The sequence below is a fragment of the Syzygium oleosum genome, unplaced genomic scaffold, assembly GCF_021117445.2.
Source record: "Syzygium oleosum isolate NSW1041296 unplaced genomic scaffold, Sole_v2.1 Sole_v2.27, whole genome shotgun sequence".
Classification (NCBI taxonomy): domain Eukaryota; kingdom Viridiplantae; phylum Streptophyta; class Magnoliopsida; order Myrtales; family Myrtaceae; genus Syzygium; species Syzygium oleosum.
This window is the reverse complement of record NW_026607511.1, coordinates 4,908,044-4,931,738: the sequence shown is the minus strand read 5'-3', so window position 1 is coordinate 4,931,738 and position 23,695 is coordinate 4,908,044. Positions and strand designations below refer to the sequence as shown.

The window sequence follows — 23,695 nt, the reverse complement described above, 5'->3', positions numbered from 1 at the left end:
CTCGCCGTCACGACCCAAGCAAGGGAGATGGGCCACGATGGCGAGATCGGCCTCGCCTTGGCTGGGCGAGATCCAGCGAGGCTGGCGGCGAGGGCGGCGGCGAGGGTCACGATGCCCTCGCTGGCCCTAGCCTGTGGCCGGCCACCGGCGTTGGCCAAGGAAGGGAAGGGAAAGAAAGAAAGAAAAAATATTAAAAAATTCAAAATATTATTAATAAAAAGAAATTTTGTATAGTTATCAAACGCATTTATATTCTTTTTTTTATTCCAAGAATAGAAATTTTTTATAGTTATCAAATGCCTTCAAATTCTTAGAAATTATTCCCGAGCACGAAATCAAAAAGAATCAATTTTTAAGCACAGAATCGTTGTCACGCGCAACCTTAGTCTTTTCCAAAATCTGACGCATTCTATCTTTGCATCTACATTTTCATCGGATTTTGATATAATAGGGCTAGACTCATTGAGATCTATTTTGCCGACAAAAAGAGTCATTGCATGATATGGATTTGATATTATCATTTAACTTTAAAGGAAACCTCCCCATTCACGGGAAAGTGCTAATCCTACGGATAAAGGGCTAGAAGGCGGGCGCACAACAATTTGGCTCTAATACCATGTTGATGGATTACAACGGGTGGAAGAACTCATCTCCAAAAAGCTAGCTGGCCAGGAGAGGGAACCCAACGGATTATATGCACCAGAATATCTCCTAAAGTTGCCCGATGTGGGACTTTGCCCGCATAACTAACTACGAAGGAAAGGCTTTCCCACATGAATTGCAGAAGATTTACAGTATAAGAAGGCTGAATTGAGTCATCAGATGGAGGAAAAAGAGACTAAAGCGCAGGTCGAACTGGCCTTTATCTTGTAGTTTAGTAGCTAGCACTGGACGTGGGCAAACCCAAGAAGAAATACTAGACGTTAAAGGATGAAGCTTATAAGGTAGCCGAGGAGTTCCGAAAGGCAACTTGGCATAGATCCACATTGAGAGAAGAGTAGTCGGTGAGGAAGAGTACTGAAGAAAGTGATTCACCTCCTCTCTTCTTTAATAAATTCTAGATGCTTTTAGGGGGATGAACCACTAATATCTAGAATGAACTAATGGGAGTGAAACATAAATAACTAGAGTGAACTAAGGATGGTGAGCCATCAAATTCTAGAGTGATCTAGGGGGAGTGAAGCATTCTCTTTCTGAAGGTTATAAATAGTCGAGAAGTGCTCCCATTATAGAGTGTGCCGGGCATCCATGTTTTAGTGTGCAAGAGGTTCTCCATATCAATATTGTAGAGTGCCTCTAATAAAAAAAAAAACGTGTTTTCTTCAGTTGAGTCTGCAATCTTTCTCAGCAAGTGGTATTAGCACCACCAATCTGTTCTCAACAATTGGTATGACAGCCACGCTTTTGCATTCTACAGCGTGAAGCCCTTAAGCTAATGTCCATTGCATCAGACAATTTAATTCCTCTCTCTCTCTCTCTCTCTCTCTCTCTCTCTCTCCAATACATGCACAAGAGCCCGAAACACTCATTGCGGCTAAAGTGTCAAAATGAGTATTCAAGGTGGGAACTCTTGTGGGCCACATCTCCCAGCCATTAATGTGAGATTTGGAGTGTCACTTACTTACTACAAAGTGAAATATGGTATCCATGGTTACACGTCTATTCTTAAAGCAAGGTTGCACAAGAAATCAACATTTATGTGTCCTTCAATTGTAATGAGATGGACACAGTTTAAGACAAGATTTATTTAGTTCTTCGAGGATTCAAAAGTACCAAGTTGCAATATTCGGCAAGTGCCCATATGAGAAAAATATTCCTATAATTTGGATAGTGCAACATGCAATTCTTCTTGAAAGCTCCGGTAATTTCCTGTCGTGCAAAGTTATTCACCGTCAGCGATGTGTAAATAAATATAGAAGTATCCAACCAAAAAAAATATAGAAGTAACGAAGTTAACCCAACTGACAGTTTGTGGTGTGACTAAATTAATTCACTTTCAAAACTCCAATAGATTGTCCCTATCTTCTACATGTTTCATTAAACTTATCTTCACTATTTTAAAAAATGTTTGTGGTACTAATTATGTATAAAAGCAATCACTCTATTTTAGATCAAGAAAGTTGAAAATGTCACTTGAAAACAATCACTGACTATTTTTAAAATGTCAGTTGATGTGACATCCTGAAATTTACCCATTTGGGATTTATGAAATGAGTGGTTTTATGAACGTACTTGTAGCTAGGTCTCGCTCGAACTGGCCATTCCTGGGATACTAACCATTAGGGAAGGGCTAATTAGGGATTTAAATTCGTGCGACTAAAGAAATTCGGTCGTGAACTGACTTTCGACCATAGAATCGTCGATGTGACATTTTGAGCCAATGTAGGCCGATCTTAGGATAGTTATGGGCCGGTTCGTCATTGTCATACGAGTGGATCACGGGTGATTCCGTTTGACCACGAGGTGAGTTGACGAATGATCCAGAACCTATACCGAACGATTGCGCCCGTCGGAACTACCGATCGATCCTCGCGATTAAATTGACAACCGAGGTCGTCGAACGAACTTGCACGTGACTTGATTTAGTATCAGTCACGGATCGAATATGCGAATTTCCCCAAAAGCCGCCCGTTAGTCCGAGACACGCTCAAGTTACGTTATTTAAAATTCAGTTATTAAATTAGAGACCAATTTGGGCATGGAAAATTTAGGAAGTCACGACAGGACATTTGGACGACGTTGTTATTAGCATGTTCAGTCTTGGATTTTCCCGGATCCTTCAGAAAAATTAAATTTCGGCGAAGGATGGAAAGTGACCATTTTACCCTTGGAGGTTAATAAAGGGCAAGTATTAGAGGGGAAGGGCATTTTGGTCATTTTGCACTAATTTTTGAGTTGGACAATTTTGCCCTTGAAATTTTATGAAATTCCCAAATTGCACTTGGATATTTTTGGAAAAGATTCGATCTCGGCCGTCGATTTCAAGATAAGATCGAATCTCGGCCGTTGATTAAAAAGATTAGAGAAGGGCAAGATGGTAATTTGCCAAAGTGGTCAAATTTGGACTTTTTAAAAGACCAAAATTCTCTCTCTCACCTCACGGCAACCCCCCCCCCCACCGAGAGCTCTCTCTCTTCCTTGGCCAAACCTTGCCGCGCCACCGTCCACCGGTCACCGCCCGTCCGATCGCCGCCGTTCCGCCACCGCGCCGTACTCCCACCCTCACGCCGTCCTTCTCCCTCTCCCTCTCTCTCTCGTGTGGCCGTGGGTCACGGCCAAGGGAAGCCGCCGCCGCCGCCGCCGCCGCACGCCATCCACGCCGCCGAGTCGCACCGCCGCTCGCCGCCGTCCCTGCCGATCGCCGCCGCTTTTCGCTCTAGCCGAGTTAGTCTAGAGTCCGGTAAGTTGCAATCTAAACCCCGCCTAGTATATCGGGTATTATCGGACCCGTTTGGACGTGATTTGGTGTAGTTTAGGGGTTGATTCGATTGGCGGGCCTTAGGATTGAAATCGGAAGATTTTGGTGGATTTTTAGAGGCCGATCGAGGGCTGGAAATTGCTGTTTTAAGTGCTGTGATGTGCTGTTTGGTGTGTGGTTGGTGCCATTAGATCCGGCTCGGAATTTCGTGAAAGTGCTGTGAAGGGCTGGGAGTGAGATATCGTAGTTTTGGTGTCATAAAAAGGGCAAAATGCGTGTTGGTTGTATGTTGTGATGTGGCTGAATTGATTTGATTGATTTGAGCGCCTCTGAGTGCGCGTATTTAATGTCTGAGTATGCACACGTGTGAAAATTATGGCGTGCGATGTGCGTGTGATCACTAAAAGGCCCGGAGGCGTGTTGACGAGAGTTGTGATATGATTGTGGGATCGGACCGAGGCATTACAAGCTCGGGTTTCGATCACGTAGGCCTGTCGCATTTGGCGCAGGCTGAGGAAAGAAAGTGAGAATGAAATCGGTCCGAGACACGATCAGCTCGGGTGAGACCGGGATTGGACCGAGGCATTATAAGCTAGGGTTTCGATCACGTAGGCCTGTCGCATTTGGTGCAGGCTGAGGAAAGAACGTGTGAATGGGATCGGACCGAGGCGATTGATGCTCAGGGCGCGATCGTGTGGGCCTAAGGCGTATTTACGCGGGCCGAGGAATGTGATTGAGAACGGGGTGTGTGGTATGGTAAGAGAAAGTGGGATCGGACCGAGGCGTGTGATGCTCGGGGCGCGATCGTGTGGGCCTGAGGCGTGTTTACGCGGGCCGAGGAAGTGATTGAGCTGGTGGGGTACGACGAGGAAAGTAAATGAAATTGATGTGATAGTGCGTGATCGATGTGTGTTTTTGGCATGGAAATGTGTGTGGTTTGGGATGCGCGAAGCTTGAAATGCGTGCGAGTTTTGAATGTTGTGATTATGAACTAACGGGCAGGATGAGTATGCCAAGGGTCCAGGTAAGTGTGATTGCGTGGATAGTGTTTGTTCGTGTTGCTCCTTTGTGTGTTTGAACTTGTCTGGAATACGTGGTAGCTTAGGTAGGGTTTAGGTTGTGACTTATTGAGAAGTGTCTCATGGTTGTTTCAACCAAACCATTTCAGAGCACCCGCCCGAGCCTTGAACCTTCCGCCGCTACCGCCGCAGCGTTTTGGGATCCCGATGCACACCGAGCATTCAGGAGTAGAATATACCTTGGCTGCTAATCCCTTTTGAGGTCGAGGACGCGATCCGTAGAAGCCAGTTGGTGTGCGTGTATTATAAGTTTGATATTAAATTAGGGAGTGCTTGATGTGAATAGTTGGTGGTGTAATCAGGAAATCCGTTCGGGTGTGTACTATCAGTTGATGTGAATCTGATGGGAGTTGGAAGTGTTTGGTTGTAAAGAATTGGATGTTGTATATTTATATATCCAGGTATAGTTTTATGTTTGGTGGTTTGGCGATTTATTTCTTCCTGGTGTTCTCCAATTTTATTGTCCGGGTTTATTTCATTGGTTTCCGCCATGATCGAACTCTGATGGAATCGAGAGGTCGGCGACGTTTCCTGGGACGTCGCACTAATACGACCTGAGAGAGGGATGTCGCGAGCTTGATGGGGTTCGGGGCGTGACAGTTGAAAACTTTGAGTTACTTTTGTACTGAGATATAATCATGAGGAGATATCACCTGTTGAGGAAAATCGCCATTTTCCATCTGGGAATTAATTATCAGCTTTGCTGCTCGATGTAGGGGAATTGGATCCCTTTTTGCCTGATAAGAAGAATTTTTTAGATCAAGAAAGTTGTACAAATTATTAATATATAAATTGTAAGAGAATGCACAGACCTGGCCAGCATGAACGAGACCCATCATAGCCCATGCAGTTTGAACCAAGTTTGATCTATTTCCTTCAAGTGGTGTGTATATCTGCCTCGATCAAAGAACGAGTGGTAAAAAATATTACCATATAATCATGCTTGATATTTCTTTTACAGATTCGTGTTAGGAATAAGATCACAAGTTCTTGCTATTACAAGAAATTTACTATCAGAGCAATGTTAGTCTATTAGGTCTAATACTTGTGGATTTACCAATTTACCATATTCGTTTAGTTTACATTTCATCGGGCAATTCCAAATAAGTCTTATTCATATTTTTTTCCTTTAGATGAATCAAGCCATATAAAAGAGCCTTCAAGTATTTTCGAGCTTTTGGATCTATTAAACATCTTCGGTTCTTGTTTTCCCGGTGGAGTTATTAAAGTCGATCAAACAATTTCCAGGTGCTACAAAAGTAATCACCTTTCTTGGGCAAGAAAGGTAGCTCTCCCCCCAGCCACCATCCGGTAATTGTATTTGAAGGAGAAAAGCTACGCCTTTGCGAATGGCGGCACAATCCTCGTAGCTTTTGCCGGCGGCTTCGAGTGCCACGAGTGCAAACCATGTGGAATATATAAAACAAACTCCCCACTCTCCATACCTGCACATGCAGTTCTCGAGTCATCTTGTCTGCTTGCTTTTGAATTATCTACACTGATGATCAACCACAAGGGAATATGGACACATATACCATGATCCATCTGTCATTTGTACGCTTTCGAGGTATCGGACTGCGTTAGTTATGCAATCTTGGATCTCTTCTGTCCGGTGCCCCGGGTAAAATTCCTTGAACAAAACTAAAGACTTGATAGCTGATGAAGTGCATTCCACGTATTCGTGCTCAATGATAATGTCCTCGAGAAATTCAAATGGATTGAGGAGCTACACCATCCACAAGTAATATTCAAATTTCCAGTAGTGTAAATAGAAATAAGAGCCACAATTTATTTATATCATAAGCTGCTTCTTATTTGTCGAAGTACGTACTTCCAACCATTTTGCAGAAATTGCAGGCTCCCATGCTGACAATCCACCATTTTTACTCTACAAAACAGTTATGCATCCATTAGTAATGATATAATAGTGGAAACATATTAAGACTTGAAGTAAGATATTGTGCGTATTGCCTATGTATCTTAAGGTTTTTGGAACACGAGCATAGTTGATTCCTAGCGTTAGCACTTACCTGTAGAGAAAGTATAATGTTGACCGCGTCATATAGTCTCTCTGGCTCCACCTTCTCACCTACGATTTCTTGTGGCATTTGTGAAAAAAGCAAGCAACACTGCATAAGCAGAAAGGAGATCAAATTAAGCACTAGAACAATGTTAGATCTGCAGACTATTCACAATCTTCAAAAGAATCTTACCATCAAACCTTCTGCGGTGCAATCAGACAATTGCCAACCATGATCTTGCTCGGAAAAAGTCCACGATCCTTTAGAAATATGACGATACATGCTGTGGAAGTCACCAGAAGGATCATCCTTGACCTTCAATGCCAACCAATAAATACATCTATTGGTGCAACGAAAGGAAATGCTAGGAGATTCCCGCAAGCTGAGATAAAGATTTAACCTGTGATCTCTTAATGAAGTCGTGGCCTTTCATGAGTACTAGTCCTATTTCGTTGGCTAGATTACTAGCAAGCAAAGCTTGGATTCCCAAGCTTGTATCCCATAGTTGACTACCAAAACTCTGCATATGGAGTGCGACCATCAAACTCAAGTCCTTTTTTTCTTTTTGCCAATAATCAGTGGGTTTTAGACATTATAGATTTGGTAGATGCTGGTTCTGACTACCAAAAATGCCATTAAATCCCTTAATTGTAATGAATCATTTAACCAACCTGCATCTTCATTCCATCTTCAGCAACCCATATATAATCTTGAACCCTAGCGAGATGCTTCTTGAAGTATTCACCATTTGGATCCTCCACCCAACAGGCAAGCATACTTAATACCTGTTAATTAGAGCCATTAAGTTTTGTAAAGATATGGTCATGTAAAATCTATGTTCTTATTACCTTTTCCCCACATCCCAAAGTGATGTATCGGCTGTTCTCATCTTCGTAATGATTATGCTTCATTGCCGTTTTAAGAGCCTTTTCTCTCAACTTGTTTAGTGGCCAACGATTTAGAAAAGGCTCCCACAGCAAATCTATCACTGAAGGATGTGAATAGTAGAGATCCTCCTATATGAACATAAATTAAGAAAATATATTAGAATCTTACTAACACGTGAATTAATAGTTTGGTGCAAGCTAGCTCTTGCCTCGGCACATAGATGTCGAGCTTTCTTCCAAGAGATGCTGCCATAGGGTTGAGTTAGAAGTTCCTCTCTCAATTGTCGAATGAGAGGTGTAATTGGTGCTACAAATCTTCTTCCATACAAATATGATGTGGCCATGTAAAGGGTCCGAAAATAGCACCACAACTTAGCTGCATATTGGAGAGGAAATCACCAGCACTCTAAGACACAGAAAAAAATCTAATCTACACAACCATATATAATGAACAAAATTCCGATGAAAAAAATCTAAACTTCCTAGCGAATTCATAAAGCATAGATCTTCAATGAGACAAGGGCACATCTTGCCAGAAAAAATTGAAACGATAACTTCTCTTCTATATGTTCACGAATTTGAATATACATTAATAAGCGTGGAAGCTCAAGCAATCGATCTGGTATGGTACAGGGAAATGTCTTGGCAAACCTGGATGCATGGGAAGAAATGAGGGAAGTATCAGTAACTCAGGAGGCACAGGTTTGGTCCCAGACCAGTCATAAATACCAAGTACCTACCACAAAGGAAAACGTAATGTGTTAGTCGCACTTGGCATGTGGGAAAACATACTGTTTAAACTTGTTTTAAATTTGTAGGGAGCATATAGGCTCCGAGTTTTTTTCAATGGTTCAGTTTGGTGCCTGCTTGTAATATAATAATATCATCTAGTAAGGCGATTTATCAATTAAAGGATTATTTTTTTTTTTGGTAAGTAATTAAAGGATAATTCATTTCCATTAGAAGCAAAAAATTTCTTACTGAAAGCCAAATCTTTCCCAAGAAGGATATGTTTATGGCGCCGCCACGATCAAGAATCCACTTTCTCCCTCTGGCACAAGCATTGTTCTCGCCACCATCAGGACCTTCTCCAAGTATACGCATGCATATATAGTTAAGTACTGTAGTGAGCATGGTGCTGTGGCTCTCTACATGTAAGCCCCACCCGCCATCTTCATTCTGCAATACAACATTTAATAACCAACAATGTGAAGATGAAGTACAATTTTTTTTCCTTTTTCCATTCTCAAAATCTACGTTAGGATTACGCAAAAAGAGACAAAAATCAAGTACCTGATGATTATACACATATCGAAGGATCTCTTTTCGATGTTCTGTAGAGAAGACAATGTTGAGGTGCCCAGTAATAAACAAACATATCACCTGCATTTTGTTTTTACTGAACAAGTCAAGGGCACGAATTGCATACGATTAGAACGACTATCAGGTGATGATCAGTCCTTACTCTAAAAAAGAATAACAAAATGATCATGACCAAAGTATGGTTATTGTCTGACTAATACTATTTTGGCTTGCATTCAGTGTCCTATCATGTAAGAAGTAGTCAAAATATCTTTCTTGCAACACTTAGGCTCTCTGCATCGAGTAAGTAGAATATATCGGTTTGACTCAATTCGATCGACAAAGTTGATAATAACATCTCAAGAAATAATAATTATATTTCACATGGGGGAAACGATAAAACCACATGTTCGAACAAAGAATTACACTAACCAATGCAAACAATAACCGAGAAGACTAAAGAAAGCTAACCAAAGGAGGGTGAAAGAAGAGAACGCCAGAATTTTCTGCAGGCCAATGGCCATCACTGGCTTGCAAGGCTGAAAAGAAATAGACGCTTCTCCTCAAAGTGGCCGATGCCTTCTCATGTGTTATCTCTTCTTCGTCCACTATCTTTACGCGAGGAATGGTTTGTTTGAAGTTCTTCTCTCTTAGAAACTGCAATTGCACAATGAAAAACTTTTAGCAGGTCTGGCGATAGATTCTTTTTCTCTGCACAACGGGTGGCATGATGCGTCACTAATGAATAAAGTCTAGTCCTTCATTCGAATCATTTTTATTAGTTTGTGAATAAAACGATACAATATATCTTAGTTTTTTATTAAATAAACAAAAAAGCATTCTCAATCCGTTTAAAGGGACTCCTCCCTATGAAACTCATCATTATGAGTTTCCAGAAATGAATCTAGTAGCACAGTCCGTGTCCTAGGCCAAATCGGAGGGAGGTCCGGACCCGCTTCTCGATCCGTTTTGACCCTATTAAAAAGAACGGACAGCGTGCAAGAAACTATGGGTCGATTCCTGAGAATTTTTGCTATGTGGGTATTAATCGAGATTGAAGTAACACTTGGGTGATTGGGTGGGTGTCATCGATCTTTTACCTGCATTCGCCATAGTAGGTCTCCACTAGGCTTGACCTTGAAGCGGCTGTTGTGGAAATGAAGGCGAGCTTGCTCCACCTCGGCACGCTCCTCGGGAGTTCCCGCGTCCGGATCGAACTCCCATATCTGCCTCCCAACGTATTCGTTGGTGCTGTATATATACGGACTATTCCCGCCTTGTGCAATCTTTAGCCTCCACATCTCTCCCTTCCTTCGATCACAGTTAGGTTATTTTACGTACGCGTATTATTTTTCTATTTGGAGGGGAAAAAAGAAAGCACAACGCAGTAATATATATCCTCTCTAACAGATTATTTACTTAACAATGGTGGCAAGACATTTTTATGGAGTCTGGACGTACCTCTTTCGCGTTAGGTCTAGGAAGATGTGAGAGGTGGGAGGAGTTGGAATGTAGAATGTGTGTTGTAATTTCGAGAGTTTGGTGGTATTTATACACCCCCATAAGTAATCTGAGGTGGGAGGACTCTTGGGGAGCAGAATTCTGGACACGACCCTAGACCAATATTTTTCAACAAAATATTCATTCTCAATGAGTGATTACAGCTTGCTTCTCGCAATAGAAAAAGGTGGTAATAGCGATGATGCAATCCGTGCTTGGGCACGACCCTCGGGGTCATGCTCGGTGTAGCCTGTTCGGCAAGCCCTAGTAAAGATTATTTCTTCTTTCCTAACTGGTTTTGGTCAATTTAAAAGCAATTGATCCTTCACAGGTGAAGAAGCAGCTAATATTCTACTTGAACTTGAAAGTAGTAAAACCATTATTTCAAGTTACCTACCACTTAAATTGCTCACTTGTCAAACTCCAAAAATCAATACGGGGACGACATCTCAAAAATCAAAATGCGCAATCAAGCAAACTTTAGAGATCAATGAAATCACTAACACTCTTTGATTTCTCTTTTTTGGAAGTTTCCGTTGCCTGCTTGGGTGTGTGAAGAAATCTCTAAAATAGATTAGGGCTTCTCTAATTTTAGGCCAGGACAATTCATAACCAAGCCATTGATTGGGCCAGCAAGCAAGTTGGCGCTCCAAGCAAGTTGGCGCCGTTAGGGTTAATCTCTGATTTCGCGATGCATATTCACAATTTGTTCCATAAAACGTGAAATAATGAGATATATTTTGTTTTTTATTACGATAAAAATAACGATGAGTTAAATTAAAAATAATTTACAAGAAGAGTATTTTAGATTTATTATATGAAATTTGATCTTTTTAAAAGGCATACTAATTAAAACATTAGTATATTAAAGCTGAATTTTATCAGAGATTGTGAGTCTTTTACTTGTGTAGATTAGAAATGGTTATGTTAAAAAAATAGATATTTCCTATTTGTCATTAATCACAAAAAGCAAATAAAAGGATTTTATTGACATGTAAAAGTAATCATAGATAGTAGGAACATAAAAGGAACGGGCACATCTTAACATAGAAATTTAAGAAATTAGGCAGAAGTTTGGGGGGAACTAGATAGTATGACCATCCCTAAACATGAAATTTAGGAGAATAGGCAGAAGTTCGGGGGGACTAGATAGTATTACCATCCCTAAACATTAAATTTAAGAGATTAGGCAAAAGTTTGGAGGGACTAGATACTGTTACCATCGCTAAGGAAGTTTATGATAAGGAAAGCAAAAGCAATTCTCGTAGTAGTTGGGAGCAGCATTTGCTTACTCCTCTATGGGGGTAAAAACAGCAGAAGTGTCATAACTTTCGTACAGAGTTCACTTGAATGCCATAACTTTTTTTTTTGTTTACTTAAGTGCCACATCGGAGGAAAATCGATCATTTGAGTGCCACTTCCGACAAATCATCATACGTGGATTTTTTGTATTATTTTAAAAAAAATTGATTTTTCATTATTTTTTGAATTTTTATTTATTAAATTTTTTTCCTTTTTTTCTTTGTTTTTTTTTTATGTGCGGCAGCCACAAAGGCCTTGCCCTCAGCCGGTAGGGCCGCAAAGGCCCTGAGCAAGGCCATAACACATAACATAAAACCTAAATGTCATGCTCTCAGAGGAGCCAAAAACCATGATGAAAGGCAAGCAGTTGCTCCGGGAGGAGGGAATTTTCTTTTCGTTCACTCAAGCCTCATGTTATGTTGTATATGTCATGCTCTATTTGAGGGTTACCTTAGTTCTTTGTTTGGTTAGGTTCAGTTCCCAAGTGAGAACTGGGAACTGTACCACATAGTGCAGGTTCAAAAAATATGGAACCGAGAACCAAAGTTATTCCCTTCGAAACTTGGAACCGAATCGATTCACATGGCAAGTTCGGTCCAGCTCCCAATTCTACTTGGGAACCATGCTCTCCCTTACCAAAGGGGCTAGGTGAGCCGGGGGATGGCTCGACCCGTTTATGTGATAGGCCAAGCCATGCCGTGCCATGCCGTGCTCAGGCCAGCCCGATCCCTTTGTAGCCTAACCTCCACCCTAAAAGAAATTGTCAAGCTCCAGGCAGGTCAAAGCATGATGCTAGTCTGTTTGGCAAGCCTAGGTAAATTTATTTCTTCTCTACTAACCTATAAACGATTAACCAAGCCTATTTGTAAAATTTCAAAATGGTTTACAATATACTCCCAAACTCAATGGCTCTAAATGATTATTTCGTTGGCAACTTAGGGCACGTTTGGCAACCGGCCAAATAGTAACTATTTCTATTCTTTTGTTCCCAGAATCAGTTTTGGAATCAAAATCCGTTTGGTAAATTTTTTGTTCTCGAGCACAAATTTGCAAAAATTTGTTCCCAGAATCAGTTTTGGAATAGAATCAAGAAGCAAAAAAAAGTCGCTTCTTGATTCTGGGAACAAGAATCAGAAATGGAAAATAATTTTTTTTTCTTTTTCTTCTTCATGGTTTTCTTCTTCTTCTTCTTCTTCTTCTTCTTCTTCTTCTTCTTCTTCTTGACCTGTGGCCAGTTGCCAGCCGTCGGCGAGGGCATCGCGGCCCTCGCCGGATCTAGCGTGGGTAACCCTCGCCGCCGTCCTCGCCGGCCCTGGCCTATGGCCGACCACCAGCGCCGACGACCTGGCCATGGCCAAGGAAGGGGAAGGGGAAGGAAAAAATATATATATTAAAAAATTCAAAATATTATTAATAAAAAGAAATTTTGGGCAGTTACTAAACGCCTTCAAATGTTTAGAAATTGTTCCCAAGCACGGAATAAAAAAGAATCATTTCTGAGCAGAATCAGTTTTCGAGAACAAAATGGTTGCCAAACGCCTGACGAATAAATAGGCCTACTTTTGAATCTTAAAAACAATTAAAATTACTGCAGAATTTGAAAGTGGTAAAATTGTTATTCATTGGTAACTTACTAATAACTAAACGGGCCCTCTTGTGAAATTTAAAGGCAATTGATAATCTATTATGGGATTTGAAAGTTATTTGCGCGGTAAGTTTGACCAATAGACGAGCCCCCTCGTAAAACCAATGTATTCAGTCAAGTACTCTCTTTCTCTTTTTAATATAAGTGACTCCTTAAAGAAATAATAATTCTTGTTTCGAATCAAAATCAGATGGATCATTTAGTCTTTTGGTTGAAGGTGGCAAGATCATTTAGTCTTTTGGTTGAAGGTGGCAAGAGATATTTCATGTGGAAACAACTCTCTTGGAAGGCATAAAAAGAGCAAAACCCCGTTAACTAGATCAATCCATGAAGAGAATGCTAGCGTGGATAAGAACACAACAAATATCATTATTTTTGTACGGCGCTCACTTGAGTGCCTGACTTTTTTTTCAATCATGTGAATGCTATAACCTATGTACATCGTTCACTTCAGTACCATATAACTTTACAATCGATCACTTAAGTGCCATAATTTTTCCAAAATGTTAATCACAAGTGCTATGTCACATCAAAATTTTGGCTTTGGGTGACCATTTTTAAAAAGTTATAACACTTAAGTGATCAATCGAAAGTTCTAGTACTCAAGTGAACGTTTTTTAAAAGCTGTTGCAGTCAAGTAGTCAAAGAAAGCGTTATGGCCTTCAAGTGAGCGCCGTACGAAAATTATAGCATTTGTATTGTCATTTTTCACCATGTTGACTATTAGTGAAGAATTCCAAAATGGAACCGTATCATTAATGAGGATCCACTTTTCTAGTGCATCATATATTTACATGACTTTTCCTTTATTCTCAACAAACTAATCAAACCGTTTTGTGCACGAAACGAAGCAAACAAGAGCACAATATCTGATCAAATAGGAACTTTAAACTATATGTCGGTGGAATTGCTTTACAAATAGAGCTTGCACTCATTCATGTAATTAAGAGTGAGGAGCGTGAAAATAAACTCCATACCATGTAGCTCCTTCACCAACATCTCCTCCAACTACTGTAACACCAATTCTAACAACTAATCAAACTATCCTTATCCCATGAAACCTTGCCTACATCCCTTGAAGTTATCCTACATTGTTCCATTGCCCATCCTCTACGAAATATGTACTATATACATTTGCAGATTAAATCAAATACTATCATTGATATCAAAACCATGCTTCCGTACATTCTCAGATTTCTAATGGTAGAGAAGGTGTATAATATTGTGGTTTTAAATCATGTCATGAATAAATATTTTGGTAATAAATTTCATTGCTTAATAATCCATCGACTCTTGGAGGCTCCTTGTGTCTCTCTCTCTCTCTGTGACTATGTTGGGGGCTCCGTGTGTCTCTCTTCTCGTGTGACCGTGTTGGGGGTGTTTCGAGAGAGAGAGAGAGAGAGAGAGAGGCAGCAAACATCACCTTGTCACAACTACCTCCCATGTTGAACCTCCTGCACGACAGTCTGATAGACGTCAATCCTGCCGTGAGGCTTGTCGTGAGCTCATCAGCTGAAAGCTATGTTTGAGGAACTGTGTAGGCAAAGACTCACAAGTGGGGCTTGCTGATTTTCCGCTCGGAAAGATTACCGTAGATTGCAAATGGGTTTATTAAGTTGAGACTCACTCTGATAAATCTATTGAGTAGTATAAGGCTTGCTTAATAGCGAAAGGTTTCACATAGGAGTTCGCCATTGGACATATGTCCGTACTCTAGACAGAGAAAATGTTTTTTTCCAATGCAAGAAGAAGATTATATGCAACCCCCTTTGGCATATGATTGTCCTCCAGGCAAGATTTGTCGTCTTTGACGAGCCTCATATGACTTTGAAACAGGCATCATGTGCTTGGTTGACTAAATTCAGTGCTATTCTTGAACAGTTTGGTTTCCTTTTTGGCCCTCGCGCTACAGCTTTGTTCATACAGAAGCTTGATTGAGGCATCATCTTGTTGCTACTCTATGTTGATAGCATGATCATCACCAGAGACGACCATTCCAGCAAATTGGGGTTTTAACCGGCAATTGACTCAACATTTGAGATGAAACATCTGGGCCAGCTGAGTTATTTTCTAGGGCTTGAGGTGTCTTCCTTCTTTCTGCGATGGATACTATCTTACTCAAGCCAAGTACTTCCAATCTTCTTTCTATTAATGAACAGATCGCTTTGATGCCTCCCAAACCAAATGCCAAGTCGAATACCCGGGATGGTGTCAACCATTGGCAGACGCCACTTTGTATCATCAATAATAAGAGTGCTAAAGAGATCGCCCATAATGATGTCTTCCATGGACAAATTGTTGGAGTTGGCGAATACTTCGAGGACCATTGTTTCTCATATCAGGCACGCCTACGTGAGCTTAGGAAAATCGAAGTATGAACCGACGACATGTGACCCCTACGCACGGAATGTCGGGGGTTAAGCTGACCTGTTTGTTGTGGGATCAAAGGGATTCGGATAGGTTTGGGCTTTGGGCTCATTTTAAGTCCTATATATTGTACTCATATGAGAGATCATTGTAACGAGTTGTTGAAGTTGTAAACCTAAATATCATAGTGGAATCCCTTTGCAGGACGTAACCATATTCTGGACTGAACCTGAGTAAACTCGTGTGTCAATTTTTCTATTATCTGTGTGATTGTTCTGATTCTGTTTAGGATATAACCCATCACAAATAAAGTACACTAAGAAACATTACCCGTTCATTAGACAATATCTCAGACATAGCACTGCCCTTTTGCTCCTATCTCAAGCGCAAATCAAACTGCTAACATCTTTACTAAAGCTGATTATCCAAGACATAGTCGCAGCCTAATTTCCAAAGTCCAGTCGGTCTCCCTACAATCGCCTTGAGTTTGAGATTATGTTAAATAATGTACATTTGACTTGACATTTATATCCATTTAGACAGATTTCTTCTACAATTTACCAATCTCATAGATATTTTGAGCTCTGTTAGTATAATACGAGAAGGGAAATATACGGTTTAATTTATCAAATTCCCATTAGAGCATGAACAAAATCGTCATCTACTTCTGATGAAATCACACCATGTAATGTAGTCATGGAATCTTGAGGTTTTTGCAGAAGATGTTAGCTCATAATTTTTCAAAATATCCTCGCGTGAATGTATGTTTAACCTTTTGATGTGAATTAACTACTTGTTTTTAATGATTGTTGACCCTAATTAATTTTTGATGATTACAAGACCCACTCAAATACGTTATTGATTATTTAATATTATATTTGTTATATTTTAGTATTCTTTTGCAAGATTTCATAGATCGTCTCAGCCCCGAAGACCTAGGTGAACAAGGTCAGGTACCTGGCCAAGTAATGGCCCCACACCTGGCCGTCCGGATACCCAGCTAAGCATTGACTGGGCACCCTATTCCTACAATTTGATATTAAATTGTATAGAAAGAAAACTTCAAACTTACGGAGGATTTAAAGAATATCAGAGCAGTGTCACTCCATTAACACTTGAAGCCACCACAAATACTTAAAACTATGATCAGAATCAGAGCGACAACCGTGCCGAGAACTACAACCGTGCCGACAACTATCAGATTTACTGGCATGTTGCGCAGCCATAACTTCCTTCTCATTTGGTTCCCCTGCTGCCTAAAATCTTGAGCCTGCAAGTAGAAAATTCACGTCAGTCGGACACCGAAATCCTTAATTCTATTGACCAAAGGACAGTAATCTTTGTTTTTGCTCCAAATACATCTATTCCATGCGCATCTGAGCTTTCAAGCACTTCACAAAAAATGCTTTCCCTACGACACATCCTTCCGTTGCTTATCAACCTTTTAAACTAAGATGGAAACGAATAAAGCTATGTAGGTCATGCAATTTTCCTATTGAATTTCAAGATTTAAATAACATTGATCATGAATTTCCGCTCATGCTGTGAGAATGAGCTGTAAAATATATTTATGATTGTAATTAGCTAGAATCAAGGATTATAGTTAGCTAGTTTAGAGGATATATTTTTTTAGATTCTTTCTTTTCTTTGTATATATATACGCTTCTAGGTCATTGTAAACTTGATAAGAAGAAATACAGAAAAGCGAGGAACGTGGTTTTCTTCCTCGAAATATCATTGTGTTAACATGGTATCAGAGCCAAGGGGTTTGCTCTTTGTGAGTACTGTACGTGAATCCTCGATTACGGTGGTCCCGCTCGCCGGTGAGCGGGCTGGGGGTTCGGGGGCAGCGCCCCCAAAATTTTTTTTTCTTTTTCGCTCGCTTTCTCTATTGCGCTGTTCGGCGTGCATCCTCCTCGATCTTCTTCATCTTTGTCACGATTGTTTTTGGATCCATGGAGGATCAGAACCCTACCGGAGCGGTGATTCCCCATCAGAACCAAGGGGGGAATTCGACCACGGAAGCTTTTTTGGAGAATCTGACTGCCAGATTAACTCAGATTCTCACTCAGAACCAGACGCACCCTCCTCCTCCATCACCAACACCGCAGAATGATTCGGCTTCATCTCAAATTGCAATTAAACTGGATGGGGCCAACTATGGATTATGGTCTCAGGTTGTCGAGATGTACATCACTGGTAAAGACAAACTGGGATATATCAATGGAGACCTTCCTCAGCCACTGCCTACAGATCCTGGCTTTCGGAGGTGGAAAACAGAAGACTCGACTGTGAAAGGATGGCTTATCAACTCCATGGATTCGGCGTTGATTGGCAATTTCATTCGCTTCCCAACAAGGAAATCTGTCTGGGATGCAATTGCAACGACTTTCTTTGACGGAACGGATGCCTCTCAGGTTTATGACTTGAAGAGGCGTGTTGCTCGGATGCGACAAGGAGGAGGACCAATTGAGGCGTACTACAACAACCTTCAAGGCTTGTGGAGAGAAATCGACTTTCGCCGTCCGAACCCAATGCGGTATCCTGAAGATATTGAAAGATACAATATGGCTATACAGGAAGATCGGGTATACATATTTCTTGATGGGTTGGACGACCGTCTTAACAAGGTTAGAGCAGATGTTTTGCAGATGCAGCCGTTTCCTACTGTTGAAGAAGCCTACGCGCGTGTCCGTCGAGAAGACATGAGACAAACTGTAATGCTGACCAACAGCGACACGGTCCATGATTCAGCAGCCATGGTATCTCGGGGGAATAGGACGAATGTCAAAACAAATCAAGAACAGCTGTTGCAAATAGCGAAGCCAGGAGTTACGCAGGAAGGGGGAAAGCCTAGCTCGGCACTACGCCAGAAAATTTCTCCGGGGGGAGGTTGCTCGAATTGTGGTAATTCTAAGCATACCAGGGAGACGTGCTTTAAGCTTCATGGGTATCCAGATTGATGGAAAGAGTTGAAAGCTCGGAAGCAAACAGAAGGAAAAGGGAAAGCTTCTTTAGCAACTGCTGAGCCTCAACTGTCACTGATACCTCACGTTGATCCTCAGAATTTGATGTCAGGAGGTAACCATGGAAGTGCTTTGGTTAGTTCTAATCAGATTGATTGCAATCACTGGGTTATTGATTCGGGAGCTACTGATCACATGACATTTACTCCTGATGACTTTGTTCATACTTCAAAACCAAGACGTGACAGTATCTCAAATGCTAATGGATACACCTATCCGGTGACTGGGGCTGGAGTTGTTGCGATTTCTCCTGCTTTTTCTCTTCCTAACACCTTGCTTGTCCCTTCAGTATCGACCAAATTGATTTCGGTAGGACAAGTTCTCAAGATTTGAATTGTGCTTTGTTATAATGTATCCCCACTTTTGTTTGTTTCGGATATTCTCACGAAGGAGATAATTGGGCGTGGTACTAAGAGAGGGGGCTGTATTATATGGATGACTTCGATTCCGGAGTGCAAATCATGCTAGCAAGTACATCCATCGTGAGAGAAAAACAGATTTGGCTTTGGCATCGACGGTTGGGACATCCGTCATTTGGTTATTTGAAGCGATTATTTCTGAATTGTTTTTGAATTTGAAGGATTTAAATTTGCAATGTCAGACTTGTATATTGGCTAAGAGTCATAGAGTTCCTTTTCCTATAAGTTTGAATAAAAGTGAAGCTCCTTTCTCTTTGATACATTCAGATGTTTGGGGTCCATCTCCTATTACTGTTGTTTCGGGTTGTAGGTGGTTTGTGATATTTGTTGACGACTGTACTAGAATGACATGGCTTTTCTTGATGAAAAGTAAGAATGAGGTAGCCAAGATATTTAGAAATTTTCATACTATGTTCTGAGACCTAATTTAGTGGATGAGATCAAAGTTCTAAGAAGTGATAATGGTGGGGAGTACATGAATGAATACCTTAAGGAGTATTTTCAACAACATGGCATGATTCATGAGTCATCTTGCTCTCAAACACCTCGGCGAATGGTGTGGCGAGAGAAAGAATAGACATATCCTTGAGACAACTCGAGCTCTGTTGATTGAAAGTCATGTGCCTCAGAGATTTTGGGACAATAGTGTGACTACAGCTGTCCATCTCCTCAATCGGATGCCGTCTAAAGTGTTAAACTTTCAAACACCACTACGAGACTTTGTCCACATATGTGCCTTTACCTTCGATCCCGACCATCCCTCCTCGGGTGTTTGGGTGTGTTGCATTTGTTCATATCCCAAAGAATCGTGAACGAAACTTGATCCTTGTGCACTACGATGTCTCTGTTCTTGGGGTATGGTACACACCGGAAGAGATATCGTTGCTATGACCCTTCTACCCGCGAACCTATGTGACTATGGATGTCTCGTTTGTGGAAGCTGAATCTTTTTATCCGAGTTCCCATTCTTCCTTTCGGGGGAGATACGAGATAGAAAGGGCGAATTGGTGGGAGTTTCCTGGTAGTATATTATCTGGAGGGGTGGAGAAAGTATCGTATGAAGGGGCGGAAGAGCATGGTAGTGTATTATACTGGAGGGGTGGAGAAAGCATCGTCTGAGGGGACGGAAGAGGCATCGTCTGGGGGTGTGGAGAAGACATCGTCTGAGGCGGTGGTATCGTCTGAGGAAGTAGAAGAGGTATCATCTGAGGGTGGCCAACTTCTACAGGAGCAAAATCATGAAGAACAGCTTCCATCTTCTCCAGTACCCGACTCAACTCCTGAGAATATTCCTGAGGTAACCTCTCCTACTCCTTCTTGTATCTTTGATGAGCTTAATACTTCTGTGGGATATAAATTACCTGCTAGACACAATCGAGGTAAGCCTCCAAATAGATATTCGCCGGATGCTGAAGAGAAGAGATGTACATATCCTATTGCAAATTATGTGTCAACCAAAAGGTTGTCAGGCCCAGTAAAGGCATTTATATCGAACGTGTCCGCAGTTCGTATTCCAGAAGGGGTACAGGATGCTCTGAAAGATCCCAAGTGGGTTCAAGCAATGGAGGAGGAGATGGCTGCATTGAAAAAAAATGAGACCTGGAAGCTAGTAGATTTACCCAAGGGAAAGAAGACTGTGGGATGTAAGTGGGTCTTTTCTGTGAAGTACAAAGCAGATGGATCGATTGAGAGGTACAAGGCAAGACTAGTAGCAAAGGGGTATACGCAAGCTTACGGAATTGACTATCAAGAGACATTTTCTCCGGTTGCTAAACTTAATACTGTTCGGGTCTTGTTGTCTCTTGCTGCTAATTTAGACTGGCCACTACACCAGTATGATGTCAAGAATGCATTTCTTCACGGTAATCTCGAAGAAGAGATTTATATGGATGTTCTGCCAGGTTATTCTTCATCCTCATAGCCTGAGGCGGTGTGTAAGTTAGAGAGATCATTGTATGGTCTGAAGCAGTCTCCACGAGCATGGTTTGGCCGGTTCACTTTGGCGATGAAGAGGTATGGATATTTCCAAAGTGACTCAGATCACACATTGTTTCTAAAACGACATCAAGGGAAGGTTACAATGTTGATTATCTATGTTGATGATATGATTATCACTGGAGATGATTTGATAGAAATATCTAAGCTTCAAGAGAAACTTTCTGAGGAGTTTGAGATGAAAAATCTTGGGGGGTTGAAATACTTCCTAGGGATTGAAGTAGCGAGGTCGACAGGGGGAATATTTCTCTCACAAAGAAAGTATGTGCTAGATTTATTGGCAGAGGTGGGAATGTTGGACTGCAAACCTGCAGACACACCAATTGTTCAGAACCATAGACTTGGGGAGTATCCAGATCAAGTGCCAACAAATAAAGAAAGATATCAAAGGTTAGTTGGCAAACTAATTTATCTGTCGCATACTCGTCCTAATATTGCATATGCGGTGAGTATTGTTAGCCAGTTTATGCATGCCCCAAGTGAAGATCATATGAATGCAGTGTTGCGTATACTTCGCTACTTGAAGTCTTCTCCAGGACGCGGTTTGAGGTTCTTAAAAAGGGGTCATCTTGAAATCGAAGGATTTACTGACGCGGACTGGGCCGGGAGTGTTCATGACCGAAGATCAACTTCAGGATACTTCACTTTTGTGGGAGGAAACTTAGTTACTTGGAGAAGCAAGAAACAGAAAGTAGTAGCATTATCAAGTGCAGAGGCTGAATTTAGAGGGATGGCCAAAGGGGTGTGTGAGCTCCTATGGCTTAAGAAGTTAATGTCAGAGATTGGGTTTGCTCCTAAAGCCGAGATGAAGTTGTTCAGTGATAACAAAGCAGCAATTGATATCTCTCATAATCCAGTTCAACATGACCGTACCAAACATGTTGAAGTGGACCGTCATTTTATCAAGCAAAACTTGGACGCCAAAGTGATTCGATTTTCATTTGTACGATCTGAAGATCAGTTGGCAGATATTCTGACGAAGGCTGTATCAAGCAGGATCTTCTACAGCTCACTTGACAAGTTGGGCATTCACGACATCTATGCACCAACTTGAGGGGGAGTGTGAGAATGAGCTGTAAAATATATTTATGATTGTAATTAGCTAGAATCAAGGATTATAGTTAGCTAGTTTAGAGGATATATTTTTTTAGATTCTTTCTTTTCTTTGTATATATATACGCTTCTAGGTCATTGTAAACTTGATAAGAAGAAATACAGAAAAGTGAGGAACGTGATTTTCTTCCTCGAAATATCATTGTGTTAACACATCCTTCCATACATTTGATATGAGAAGATTGGGTAGAGGAAAGCGGACTATTGAAAGCAGTAGACTTATAACCATTAGATGAGTAGTTTTTAGCTGGAACTCTCATTTTAAAACGTAGAATGACATTTAAATCTTTAAAAAGTTCAAATAACCTTTCTTAGGAAAGTCTATATCCCTAATGTTATTTTGTGCTTTAAAGGAATAATTTGATGCAAAACCTAGCAACAAAGAATCAAAAGCAGATCGGCAGAGACAGCATCATGTAATCCGCTGACTTGCGAGAAACAATATGGCAAAAGGAATGAGAAGAGGAATAGGAACAGATGGTAGTGAATTGGCGATCCCCAACGTTGTTCATGTCAAACAGCTTCCCTCTGAACTATTTAGTGGTCTAAAAACTCTAAACTAGATCACTGGACAATTGCACTCGATAGAGCAACTGGGCTGAAGTGATCAGAAAATGAAACATCTGCATAAGACCTAGAAGAAGCGTACAGACTGTCCGTTTTTCGTTACCAAATCTGCTCAATTGAGCGAATGGGGAAGAATTGATGGTCACATATAAGCAAAACTTCTAGGCTACCGATTAAATAATTGTTGGATGACCCGAATAAGTTGGCTGGACTAGTAGGTCGATCGGTTCTGGAGAACATGACTAAACAAACTGATGTAAGAAAAATACAACTGTAATGTAATTGTGTTTTGCAATCTAATGATTTGCCTCTAAATCATCAGTCGTGATGCACCAATCATTCAGCTTCTGAACACCAGATCCTGCTTCTTACACACAACAATCGGATTCTTCAATAAGATAAGATAACATTGCTCCAGGATGGAACTCACATGTAACAGATTGCTGACCGGAGAAGGAAGATTCTCCTTCTTGTCAACTAGAGGCTCGAATTCCTCGCCACGATCCAGAACCTCCATGACAGAGCGACATAAGTCCAATGTTACACGCCAATTTCTCATAGTTCCAACTTAGTGATAGAGCATAACACATGCTCACCTTTTCCATTTCTTCCATCGTAACCCTTTTCACTTCTGATACCTGAGCTTTCGCTTTAGCAAGTCTGCAGATCTCCTCCGGATGATCCCCGCAATACTGCACAATGCTGCTTCAGTTTGGGCCTATGTCAAAGCTCAGCTCAGCATATTCTGTGGTGGAGAACAAATAAGTTGTATTCATAAATATGAATTTATGAAGAGAAGGCGATGTTTACCCAACTCACCTGTTCAAGGTATGCACCACCGCGGTCCCAGCTTTTACTCCACCAGTCCACCATGCAATAATAAAGAACATGTCAGGTATACTGACTCCCATCTAATTTCTTGGGAAAAGAAAGTTACCAAAAGAAATTTTTAATTAAGATCAATTACCAAAGAAGCAGTTAGTACCCCTTTTCACCAGATTTATTCCAATTGAAATCATTTTACAAACAAAAAAATAAAAAGCAATCAACACAC

General features: G+C 41.0%; 2 protein-coding genes across 3 annotated transcripts; both read right to left on the bottom strand.

The window, feature by feature from the left end:
- Positions 1-1,497: 1,497 nt before the first annotated feature.
- LOC115668223 (beta-amyrin synthase 1-like) lies at positions 1,498-10,106 on the bottom strand. The gene is made up of 17 exons (XM_056303483.1): positions 9,808-10,106; positions 9,179-9,364; positions 8,699-8,788; positions 8,387-8,584; positions 8,057-8,141; positions 7,615-7,781; positions 7,367-7,534; positions 7,190-7,303; positions 6,919-7,038; positions 6,711-6,833; positions 6,528-6,626; positions 6,329-6,385; positions 6,033-6,223; positions 5,765-5,942; positions 5,310-5,390; positions 5,151-5,234; positions 1,498-1,869 (listed from the first exon to the last, which is right to left on the bottom strand). The coding sequence occupies exons 1-17, from the start codon at positions 10,006-10,008 to the stop codon at positions 1,744-1,746; spliced, it is 2,268 nt and encodes a 755-aa protein (XP_056159458.1). The 5' UTR covers positions 10,009-10,106; the 3' UTR covers positions 1,498-1,743.
- A 6,474-nt stretch (positions 10,107-16,580) lies between these two features.
- Positions 16,581-23,424, bottom strand: LOC130135073 (vesicle-associated membrane protein 722-like). Of its 2 annotated transcripts, XM_056303328.1 has the most exons (3): positions 23,238-23,422; positions 23,072-23,152; positions 16,581-16,791 (listed from the first exon to the last, which is right to left on the bottom strand). In XM_056303328.1, exons 1-3 carry the CDS (start codon positions 23,253-23,255, stop codon positions 16,630-16,632), a joined length of 261 nt encoding a protein of 86 aa, XP_056159303.1. In that variant the 5' UTR covers positions 23,256-23,422; the 3' UTR covers positions 16,581-16,629. The 2 variants fall into 2 exon arrangements, with proteins under 2 accessions (XP_056159303.1, XP_056159302.1); XM_056303327.1 differs by having other exon boundaries at positions 23,072-23,424.
- Between the last annotated feature and the right edge of the window lie 271 nt (positions 23,425-23,695).